The following is an 11,671-nucleotide window of genomic DNA, read 5'->3' as shown; positions in this document are numbered from 1 at the left end:
AAAAAAAAAAAAAAAAGAATAGAAATAGAGTGCCCCCCGCTGAGCTCCTCATGGGTATCCCCTCATGGGTATGAGATAATTCCCCTCACGGGTACCCCAAGTGTCCCAGTAATAATCCTTAGTAATGAAAAGTTAAAAATAGTATCAATCCTCAGCCCTATATAAGCATGTCTTGAAAGTGAGTCAACACACTCATTTCTGATCCGCTGGTTCGGTAAAGTACGAGGGTCCAGACTCGAGCTTGTAATAAACTCCTCATGTAATTACATCGGATTCGACTCCTTGGTGGTCTTCTTGGGGATTTCGCAACTTGGCTACAACACTCTCACAAGTGGAATCACCGGAAATGTCTAACTTCAAATATTCAATCCAATTGAGTCCAATTTCATCATCTTTCCTCCACCCCTAGTTGGATCCAGAAAGCTGTCTTTCACTGGGGGACAGGGATGTTTATTTTTATCTTAATGTTAAACATTTACCAGCATCCCATCATCACACCGTAATGTTACAGTTAGAGGTACTTGATTTTCAAGCATATCTCAACTCAGCTTACTACATTTTCTAGGCAGACTTTTGGTTTGGGTTGAAAGACAGACACTGCCCTCCATTTTTCTAGGGACACACATGCAAAGAAGACACACATGGACCAGGCACAGTAGCATACTCTTGTAATCCCAGCACCCAGGAGGCTGAGGCAAGAGGATTGCTAGTTCAAGGCCAGCTTGGGCTCTGTAACAAGTTCAAGGCTGGCCTGGACTACATAATGAGATCCTGTCTCAAAAAAGAAAAAATAGGAGGAGGTAAGGAAGGAGAGGAAGAGGAAGAAGGAAAAGAAATACTTAGTGTTCTCTACCTTATTTCCCGAATCTTTTCCACATCAGTGGTGATCTCAGTGAGATTTTCAATCAGAGTCACGTTGTCCTTCAGCCAGGATATCCTGGGAGGGGGATAGGCCTGTATGTCCACCACAAAATGCCTGACTTCATGCAGGTTGACAGCTTCTTCGTGGCCAAAAGTGGGTTTGATCTCAACAAAGCCTTTCTCTGCACAGGGAAGAGTCACGTGACACAGTGAGCACCTCCTCCAGATGCCGAGCAGTGTGGAAGAACTGATAACTCAAGAAAGCAGAACGTACCATGCACGGAAATGGTGGCTCTCTTCATTTCTTTGACATCTTCAGTGGCATGCCGAGCAATACACTCATAATCCCCACTGTCTTTCACTGTGGCATCAGGGACGGTCAGAGTGTACACTAACTTGATGGCCGGAAATCTGATTTCCTGCAGCTTCAGGATGCCTTTGCCTTTCTACAGCACAGGGAGAAAAAATGGCTTTTAAAAAGCTGGCACCTGAGAGGTAGCCATCCTGGGGCCGCTGGACACTTGGGTAACCAGGAGGTTTCTGTGGGTGAGGCCCCTCAGCTGTGACAGATGGGGATGGGGGGCTGCAGTGAAATCTCTGCACCTCTTGGTTTTGCTACGAATCTGAATCTGCTCTGAAATGTAAAGTCTAAAATTTGAAAACAAAAAGCTAATTCCTCAGAAAATCATGTTTTAAGAGGATAAGGCACTGAGGATGTGGCTTAGTGGTAGAGGGCTTGCCTACTACACCCAGTGCTCTGAGTTCAATCCCCAGTACTGCTAAATAATTAAAATTTTAAAAATAAATAAAAGGACATTTAATTACATGTGACATATGTAATATACTACTGAAGGGAAAAGGATATGACTGAGCACTGTTTAAAGAATAATGTCTATCAATTATTAAACATTTATGTATAAAACTTTTTAAAGGATTTATCTTCCTGAAATTCGAACAGTGTGATGCTCTGAAAAGTTGCTTTTCCTCTGTTTCTCTATATTTAACAAAGTTTCCATGATAAACCTACATTACTTCCATGATCAGGAAATAATGTGTCTTATAAAACAGCTGGGCATGTAGCACATGCCTGTGATCCCAGCAGTTCTGAGGCTGAGGCAGGAGGATACTGTGAGTTCAAGACCAGCCTGGGCTACATAGTGAGACCCTGTCTGAAAAAGAGAGAGAGAGGAGAGAGAAGGAGAAGGAAGAGAGAAAAGGAAGGAAAAAGGGAGGGTAAGAGGGAGGGAGGCAAGCAGCATTTTGATTACATTTTTTCTGGCCCAAACGGCATGTGTTTTCATTTAGGAAAAAAAAATTCCTACCTACTACAAATGAAAAATGGTACAGATGGGAGGCTGAGGTCTGGAGAATCTCAGGGATGTACCTTGTCACTGACAGAACACAGGTCTTTTGGGCACACAACACCCATGACTTGAGGGTACCTACCACTACTCCCGGGTAAGTCCACTGAAGGTCAACCACTTCATTGTTAAAGACGGCACAGGTGACCTCAATCGTTTCCCCGGACTTGTACACAGTCTTCAAAGCTTCCATTTCTAGATCCAGCTGTGGTGCAGCTATTTAAAAAAATATATGTGCAAGGACTTAAATATCCATAGTATGGTTAAGATCTTAAAAGATTTGGGTTTAAGAAAACCCTGAGAGGGCTGGGGATTTAGCTCAGTGGTTCTGCACCTGCCTTGCAAACACAAGGACCAGAGTTGATCTCAGGTTAGGAGGGGCAGCGGGGCACTGAAGCCCAGGTGTGGTGCATACTCCTATGGTCCCAGCATAATCTGCATAAATCAGCATAATCTGAGACCCGGAGGTTCCCAAATTCAAGCCAGCTCAGCTACACAGCGAGACTTTGTCTCAAAAAGCAAGCAAATAATCCCGAGAAGTATTTGCAAACCACTTTGATAAAGATAAACTTTGGAAAATCAGAGAGGCCTTGATCTCGAGTTGTTATACATAATTTGGCATGTAGTTGTGGTACAGAAACACAGATAAATAAAAACAAATTCCAGCAGAACAGCACGTTCCTGAGAACACAGGTAGATGGCGGCTGCACTCTTTCATTAGCAATCACCTTCACTTATGTATTTATTCATGTAGTCACCTGGCTCCCATCCCTTCGGTTTTCTTTGCCATCCTTTTGTCACTCGGTTAGTCCCAGTGCCTTCCCGAACCCAGCACAGTGTTTGGCAAAGAGTGAGCCCTCACAGAAAGTCAAAGGGCAACTCTTGCTGCTGCCACAGGTTCACAAGTGCTCCTTAAAGCTCTGCCCACCCAGACCCGCAGCATGTCCTACTTCCCCACCCATGCTAAACATCGTATCAAAGGGTTGCGAGCAACAATCCAGAACTACATACAGCCTTTCCTGTTACAGAAAAATGTAATGCGTAAAGCTACAACTGTAATTCAAAAGCTAAGACACAATATTCTCATGAAATGTTAAGACATGCTGTGTTTAAGATGATGCGGACTTTCCAAACTGCAGCACTCTCCCTGTAACAAGAAGATATCTTAGGACTTTGCAGCAGCTGCTTATCAAAAGCTATACCTGTAAAATGAAAAGCCCCAGTGCAACGCTTCTGCTTTGCCAGATAATCCCCTCTTCACTTGTACCAGTATAAAAGTTTGTTCAGCTCTGAGCTCAGGGTCAGACCACAATGACTGGTTTCCAAGTGTCTGGCCTTGCCACTAGCAATAAAGTTTGTTTCTTTACCCAACTTCTGAATCTCTTTTTTTTTTTTTCCAACTCCTGAATCTCTTAAAGTTCCATTCGTTACTCCTGCCATAACATCCTCAAAACTGAAATCCCCTAGTTCTTAAGGTACTAAAATTAATGTAGGCATCCAGCTCCCTGAGGTGTGTGTTTGCTGCTAGGGTCTCTGTAGTCAAGAATGTGAATCAAATAGTAAGAGGCTTATGTAAGAAAAATTCCTTACCGTATTTTGAAGTCAACCAATGAAACACGAAACTTACATGTGTAAGCAAGCTTTAGCCTTTAGTGAGTCTAAGCTTTGTATTATTTTAGCCACAGGAGTTAGTTGCATTGTATGGAAAAGGTGGGGCCCTCAACCCCCAAACCTGAATTCCAACTTCCATCACGAGAGACTAGGATTAAATTAAAAACCCTACCTGAGTCTGATGAGTTTGCTATTTTTATTTAAAGAAGGAGAGAGAGGTTACAAGTACCTTTCAAAGTAACAATATTAAACAGCATCGTCTGGAACGTCTTTCCTCGGACGGTGGCCTCGCAGAAGTAGGGCCCCATGTTGAAGGTGCCATTGAAACCCTGTTTGCTGTCGTAGGAGGCTGGCACCAGCCCCTGGCTGTTGTGTAAGGTTACGGGAGTTTTGGGATCTGTTGTACGACAGGGTATGATGGCAGAGTCATCGGTGTCAGTGAGGACTATGTAATCTGTCATTTCTAGAGGCAGAAAGGCCACTTCAGGGTCTGCGGTTTAAGTAAGAAAGAAGAATCTATTAGGCTTTAATTTCATTTTTACACATGTATGAAGAAAATTTACCCTTTGGCATTATTTGTTTTCTTTTATTTATTTATATGTGTGGAACTCAGAGCTTTGCACAAGCAACAAGCTCTCTATCTCTGGGCTACACCCACACCCATGGCCCAGTGATATTCTCATCAACTGTGCGTTTTACCTGAAGGTGACTTTGAACTCTGAATTATACCCAACTGCCTGCCCCTAACAAGAAATGCTGATGATAAATAAAAATGCTAGCCAGGAATCTAAATCCAAAATTAAACAACAAAGAACAAAAATGGAAAACAATAGTCATATTTTTTATACCACAAAATGCTGTTAGAAATGCCTTATGCTTATAGGTGGTATTATTGAAAAGTAGCACAGAAATCTTAAAAATGGTATATCAGATGGCACAGAGAAACTTTAGTGAGTTTCCCCTTACATTTTGATTAAAAAGATGAAAAGAAATCCCTTGCGATTTGTCAAGCACGCACATTTGAACGTAACCTGAAAGTTTGGGTTATAATGAACTACAAGTAACGCCAAGCCACTCTTCTGCCTCCAGCAATGGGCACAGTAAATATTTGTTGAACACACTGTAAATATTCATTGAGCTTGAGCAAAATGAATAGAACGGAGTACGGTTCAGATATTTTGTACCACACAAATAAAGGACATGCCATAACAAAGGTGACTTTAAAAACTCAATGCAGCTTTAAAATATCAACAATGAATTTCTTAATCATGACTGATGAACTTTAATTTCACGTGTTCTGCACAGGACAGTGGCACGTGCCTATAATCCCAGCTACCTGGGAGGCTGAGGCAGAAGGATCCCTTGAGCCTAAGAGTTTGAGGCCACACTATGGAACATAGCATGGGTCTATCTCAAAAACAGAAGCAAGCCAGGTGTGATGCTCCTCGCCTTTAAACCCAGAATGAGGTGGGCTAAGGAAGATCACCTTGAGTTCAAGGCCAGTCTGAACTACATAGCGAGACACTGAAAAAAAAGGAAACAAAGTCTTATAGAAGGGAAGGGTAGAGGGGTTGAAGGGAGGGGAGGGGAATGGGGAAAAATAAGAACCAAGATGGATTATGTAAAGGTGCAACTTTCCAATGATCAATGTCATTATATTGTATACCTTAAATGTGCCAATAAAATTAATTTTAAAAAACTGGTCTGGGGATTTAGCTCAGTGGCACTGCACCTGCCTTGCATGTACAAGGTCCTGAGTTCGATCCCAGGACAAGAAAGGAAGGAAGGAAGGAAGGAAGAAAGAGGGGGGGGGAGGGAGGGAAGAAAGAGAGAGAGAGAAATTGTGTGTTGTCCAGTCCACATTTCAATTTTATCCAATAAACATTGAACTTTACATTTTAAAAAATACCTTAATACAATTAGCAGGAGAGACAGGAAGAGAAGCAGCATGACCCAGGGCACCCATCTGACTCACCCGGCACGTAGACGTAGAGGTGCCGTCCCTCGACCTCGCCCTCCTCGGTCTGCGTGTGGTTGTAGTAGCAAGTGTACCAGCCGGTGTGGGCCGCTGAGGCGTTGGCCACTTCCAGCACCGCCACAAAAAGGCCACTGTTGTTTTCCTCGTTTCTGATCTCCACGTCGGGGACGTCTCCCGGAGTCATGGGGTACTTCCAGTTCACTTCACTCTCCCCCAAGCACCGCAGAGAAAAGGACGAATTCAGCTGCACGATCTTTTCATCTTCATTTGGAAGGATGGAGGGCAATGGAAGCTGGCAGAGGATTAGGCTCAGCTCTGTCAAAGGAAGCACACTCTGAATAGGATGCAGCCAGAGCGGACGTCTCCCCGGAGAACTGAGAGAAGCCACAGTGGCGGCGTCCGTGAACAATGACCGTTTCTACCCCAAATCCGTTGGTCTGGATGCCCATGAAAAGGCCTCCGTTATAGCAGCGGCTGCATCTGCTAAGAGCAGTAAGTGTTCCAAAGGCCTCGATAGCCCCTCCGAGCCCCCTCCACTCGCCCTTCCAGCCACTCAAATGGACAGAGGGCGTCTGATCCAATTCCATATTTCAGACTCTTATGTGTAACCATAAAATACCCCAAGACGTCCTGGACGCGAGCACACATGGGCTCTTTATCACGCACATTCCCTGAAGAAGTTTCCCCGACGTAAAGAGAGGTGCAAGGACTCGGCCAGGAGGTGGATGGGCAAAGCACAGAGCAGGTCTGTGCTCCGGCTCAGCGCCTCCCTTTCTCCCTGTCCCTGGGAGGCTGTGTCTCTAATGACTTCCAGAACCCAGGCAGGATGATGTGGACTTTAATCCTCAAATTAAAAAGTCCAAGATGTAAAAATATTTCAGTTCATCATTTTCAGTGAAGCATCATCCCTTGGCTATAAGACAGACAGAAGCGATGTTATGACTTAAGGATGAATTCGTTGTCTTAGATCTCCCTTGAAACCTAGTGTGGGAATCCCACCCAACTTCAGTATGTGACCACCTGCTCCTGCAGGTTGTTAGGACAGTGGCTGTCTGCATCTAGGCCACCTGTCACCCTGGATGGGGTGTGCTCAGTGGAGGTTTTGTTTTGTTTTGTTCTGTTTTTTGAGACAAGGTCTCGCTATGTAGTGGAGACTGGCTTTGAACTCACTATGTAGCCCAGGATGGGCTTGATTTTGCAATGATTCTCCTGCAATTCCAGGTGTGCATCACCGTGCCCAGCTCTACTCAGTGGAGTTTAGAACTACAGTACTGAGTTTCTGATCTTGCTTAATTAATTCTGCCAAACCCATAAGGATGAGACCAAGACACTGAGTCAACTCCTCAGACAAGAGATGCACTGGTTTCAGTACCTAAATATCTGGATGATATCTAAGAAAGTCTGATAAACAACCCCCACAGCAGCCTCCTCATGAAAAGGAGGTAAGAGGGTCCCCCAAGCACCTAAATACTCCACTACTGATTTCATTCCAGGAGAATAATAAAAAGTGGGATTTTCAAGCAAAGTAAGCCTCTTTCATTAAAGCAGGCATGATTTGGCTAGTGAGCACTCCTGGGCAAGTTTTCTACTCTGTTTCCTTTGAACATATGTGAATTTATCTGTCTATGCCTCCTGGAGGCCCATGGAGAGGGGTGTGGAGGTTGAGTTATTCTAATTAACATGTTAAATTGGATTATATATGTCCTCAACCTGTCACAGGAGAGCACAGCCAATACACCCATAAAGCACGGGGTCCTTGGGACAATAAGCAGAGGGACCAGGAACACATACCTGTGACAAGACAGCCAAGGACCAAGAAGGCCGGGTGGGGTGTCCCCATAGCTCTGGAAATCTGTGAAAGTCAAAGGACGGAAACAGCATTGGCCAACAGAAAACAACCCTTGAACCTAATTTTCTTCATGCTTGTACAACAGAAAATGTCAATGACATCATTTTTGTTTTAAAAAAGTCCCAGTCTATCTTTCACAGTTACTACGGTGAGACATTCAAGACGAAAGGACCAGCTGGCCTGATGGGGCCACAGGGCCAGGACAGGCCTGCTGCCGAGACACTGTTTGAAGGCCTGCAGCCTTTGGATTCCGGAAAGTCCCAGATTCTGGTCTTGGAATTCAGGAAAACGGTTCCTTTAGACCACTTAAATTAAGAACACAAAACACAAAGACATAAACATTGTGTACTCTCAAAACCAGTGTTTTTCACTCCTCGGGGACTGTCATGGGTATTCAGTGCACCCAGATATCACTCCCTCTACAGTTTTAGGAAAAGTTATTTGGACCAGGGCAAATATTTTCTAGTGTCATTCTGATCTAGAGGTTCTGAAATTCCCAGTAACAGTGGTGCCCAGAGATGACCTCTGTGACACACAGGGGAAACGCAGGACCTGGCGTGGGTCTCTGTGACCTGCTGAATGTGCAGCTGGGCCACGTGGCATGAGTCGGGAAACAAGACCACAGAGAGCCACAGCACCTGGGCCAGGGAGGCACAGCCTCTGCACCCAGTCATACCAGCGAGCAGCCAGATGTGAGTGCAGGTCCTCCGTAAACTGCCTTTAAGTGGCAGGGGTCAATCTGGGCCTTGTTTGGCCCTAGCCACTCTTTCTTTATCCATTTACTAGTTTTGGTAACAAGAGCCAGTAGCTAAGAACCTCAGCGTAGGTTTTGGTGATGCCTGATCAAGTATTTTTGTTTTACATTGTTTTACAGTGCAGAGATGAGATATCTGCTTTGTTGACTTCTATCAAGAAAATGGAGGAGAAAGAAAGGAAAGTGAGAGATGGAATTCTGGGCAAGGGGGCAGGGAAAGATAGAACAAAACAGTAGACTGTCATTGATTAAGCCAAAGTTTTATGTGTAGGCCATGTTTTTTTTAAGAATAATCCTGTGACAGCGTTGTTTTTAAGAAGTAGCAGTTGAGGCCCAGAGAGGTTTAGCAAATGACCCAGACTCACAGCTATCAGCAGAGCCAGGATTCTAACACAGTCTGTGAGATGCAAAAGCTATACTCCTTCCCCTCTGCCACAGTCTCTCAAGAGAAGAAGATCAGTGTTTCAGCCCTGTCCCATCCTGCTGCACCCCTAACGCAAACTGGAGTCACCTCCTGCTCCTTCTCTACTCCCTACAGTGGGAGAAACATAATTACAGGGCTGCGAACCCAAATGCAAATCAGTGAAGGCTGTCTGATGGCTTCGAGGGTCTTGGCAGATGCCGGGCAGCAGCAGGCGCAGGGGGCCCCAGAGCCAGGCTGACTGCCTGATTTACCACAATTAGCAGTAACAGCCCGTGTGTTTGTACATACAAATATCAGCCTCCCACTGATAATCCACTCAGCGGACTTCAAAGCGGCTTCCAGCGCCAGCTTGCTGTCTTGAATTTTATCACATTTATATCCTGTCTTTCTTTAGTGAGGCCTCCGGTGATGTATCTCTCAGTTCCCTGTGTTCTGAGCAGTGCTCTGCCCTGGCCAGGCCCCACCAGTTTCCTTCTGCACATTCAGACCCATGGACCCAACGCCCCTGGAGGATTATTTAATGACATACAAAGTAAGCAAGGAAGACAGGCCCTTGAGCAAGCGATGATGATGCGATTTCTGAGCATTAGCATGGGTTTGCTTAAAATTTCAACCCCTGTTTCTGATAAGAGAGCTGGCCTGGCTTGAAATCCAGGCATATTTGTGGAAGTTCGCATCATTACTCATCTGCAACCCAGACAACTTACTCGTGAACAACTGCAGTGTCTGCCCCACAGGGAGGTAACAGGGAATGAGGGCAGAGATGGAGGCTGCCCTTACCATCGCGTGGAGTGGGACTTTCTGGGAAGGTCTTGCTATTCCCGGCACTTCTCCATCCTGGGAGAAGGGAGCAGATGCTCATCCTTAAGGGGCTACGCCTTTCTGGAGCTCATCCCAAGGTGAGATGTGCAAATAGAAGTCACTGAGGTTACAAAGGCTGAGGCAAAGACAAATCACTTTGTAGGAAGAATGGGTTTCGTCCAGATATTTGGTTTTCCAAATCTCATCCTCTTGTCCTTCTCACTCCTTCTTTCAGAGACACAATGCAAATCAGCTGGACTCCCTGTTGGCCCTCTCTGACACTCGGTTTGTCTGTCTGAACCTTGGGATCTTCCGTAAATTGAGACCGAATACCTGACGTGCTTGCTCGCTCTGCTGCATTATGAAAGGATTGATTTATACAGCTTAATTGAATGTGCTTTGGTTTTCATATTGATCTCTTCCCCAGACTCCTAAGAGGTGCTGGAGGACAGCCACTTCTGAGGTGCTACTCCCACCTCTCCTTACTAAGATAATGAAGCCCGAGGCTATGAGGACAACTGGGGATGTGTCTCCGGCCTGGAGGCAGGTAGATAAGAACTCACCTATCTTAGGCCAACAGTTCACGGCCCTGCCCTTGCTACCTCCAGTCCAGAGACCATGTGAAGACCCTGTGAAGACGGCCTGATAGACACAGCCCCACAGACAGTAACAAATCTGACTGCAGCACTACCTTTCTCTTAAGTGTGCCATCTTGTCCCTGCACACAGAAGCGACTCCATTAGCAGAGACAATTTGCTAAGCCAGAGAACAAACAGAGCATGCACTGCAGCAGCCCCACTTTCACAAGAGCTGGCATTTCCACAAAGCCAGAGCAACAGCTTCCCACCCCCAGCAGCACAAGGCGTCCGGCTGCAGGATCACTGAATATTGAATGTCACCCCACCCTGGTGTGATTAAAGACCACAGGAGACTCTCTCACAGCCCCAAAGCCACTGATGACCTCAAGGTTCAGATTTCTGAGGTTCAGTTAATTTCAGCTCTCCTAAGTTAATTCTAACTGTGAAAATTACACATCTTGTTTCTTCTCTGCAACAGTCAACACAGTCTCATAACAAATGCAGGTCCCTTTCAGCAACCGCTTCTATTTCCTAGCAGAGTGAGCTTCCCAGGAGCTGCACCCCACCACAGCCTGGCTTGTTTTGATCTCCTGAGGTCCATCAGAAACTCCAGTGAGGGGTGAGGGCTGGGTGTTCTATACAGGAGCAGTGTATGGTACAGTCCAAGCTTACAGTCCTTTCTGCTCCCTCTGCACCAGATATTAATCCAGATATTTATCACTGACCTGATATGGATGCTAATGGGCCAGCCTTAGGAGTAACAGCTTGTAGTACAATTGAGCACTATATTGAGACCATCGAGCCACAGATACCAGATCTCCCCAAGTATAAACAGCAGCATAAATATGCACCTCCTTCCTCACAGGTCCACTCTGATTGGAAACATTTTGCTCATTATCTAAATGTAAAAGACTAACAAGTGCTAGGACAGGGGTGTAGCTCAGTGGTACGGCGCTTGCCTAGCATGCTCAATTCCCAAAGCAAAACAAATAGGGTAGGAAACTACACAATGTGTACAGAATAAATGTCTTCCTCGTAGCGAGTCTTGTAGCTTCATAGGAAAGCAAAAACAAGCGGTCACCTCAGTACATACTTGCTTGAAATCTCTACGAAATCGAGGGTTATGGAAATTCTTCAAATTGACCAGTAGGTGGCAGTGTTGGCCCAAGGACTGCGTCCTAGTGTTTCCCCCCCGCCCCCCCCCGCAGACGGAGACGCCACCGCAACGAATTCTGAGCTAAAATGTCCCAACTGACAACTTCTTCCTTTCATAAGTTGTACCGCTAAGTTTTGTCTTGATCTCAGTCAAAAGCCGCGGTGTGAAGCAGAAATAGCAAAACTGATGTCGAAAATGCCTGGATCCCTCCGGGGCCCCAGGAGTGAGGGACACACGGTCACCACCGTGGCCGTCGCAAAGGGCCGGCCCGCGGGGCGGCGGGGCCTCGGGAACCAGG

The 11,671-nt window shown here is 45.7% G+C and overlaps 1 protein-coding gene across 3 annotated transcripts in view; it reads right to left on the bottom strand.

Annotated features, from left to right (window-relative positions):
- Nucleotides 1–11,671, bottom strand: part of Pdgfra (platelet derived growth factor receptor alpha) — a 53,234-nt gene that overhangs the window by 36,750 nt on the left and 4,813 nt on the right. For all 3 annotated transcript variants that reach the window (XM_010640265.3, XM_010640266.3, XM_010640270.3), the window contains exons 2-7: nucleotides 7,603–7,663; nucleotides 5,809–6,126; nucleotides 4,063–4,323; nucleotides 2,308–2,438; nucleotides 1,136–1,307; nucleotides 854–1,043 (exon numbers count right to left, since the gene is read on the bottom strand). In XM_010640265.3, coding sequence (XP_010638567.1) covers nucleotides 854–1,043; nucleotides 1,136–1,307; nucleotides 2,308–2,438; nucleotides 4,063–4,323; nucleotides 5,809–6,126; nucleotides 7,603–7,651 — 1,121 coding nt within the window. In that variant the 5' untranslated portion in view covers nucleotides 7,652–7,663. The remainder of the gene's footprint in view (nucleotides 1–853; nucleotides 1,044–1,135; nucleotides 1,308–2,307; nucleotides 2,439–4,062; nucleotides 4,324–5,808; nucleotides 6,127–7,602; nucleotides 7,664–11,671) is intronic.

This window comes from Fukomys damarensis, unplaced genomic scaffold, assembly GCF_012274545.1.
Source record: "Fukomys damarensis isolate Sample0158 unplaced genomic scaffold, DMR_v1.0_HiC HiC_scaffold_35, whole genome shotgun sequence".
Taxonomy (NCBI): Eukaryota; Metazoa; Chordata; class Mammalia; order Rodentia; family Bathyergidae; genus Fukomys; species Fukomys damarensis.
Note: the sequence above shows the minus strand (reverse complement) of the source record. Positions and strands in the feature narration are given on the sequence as shown.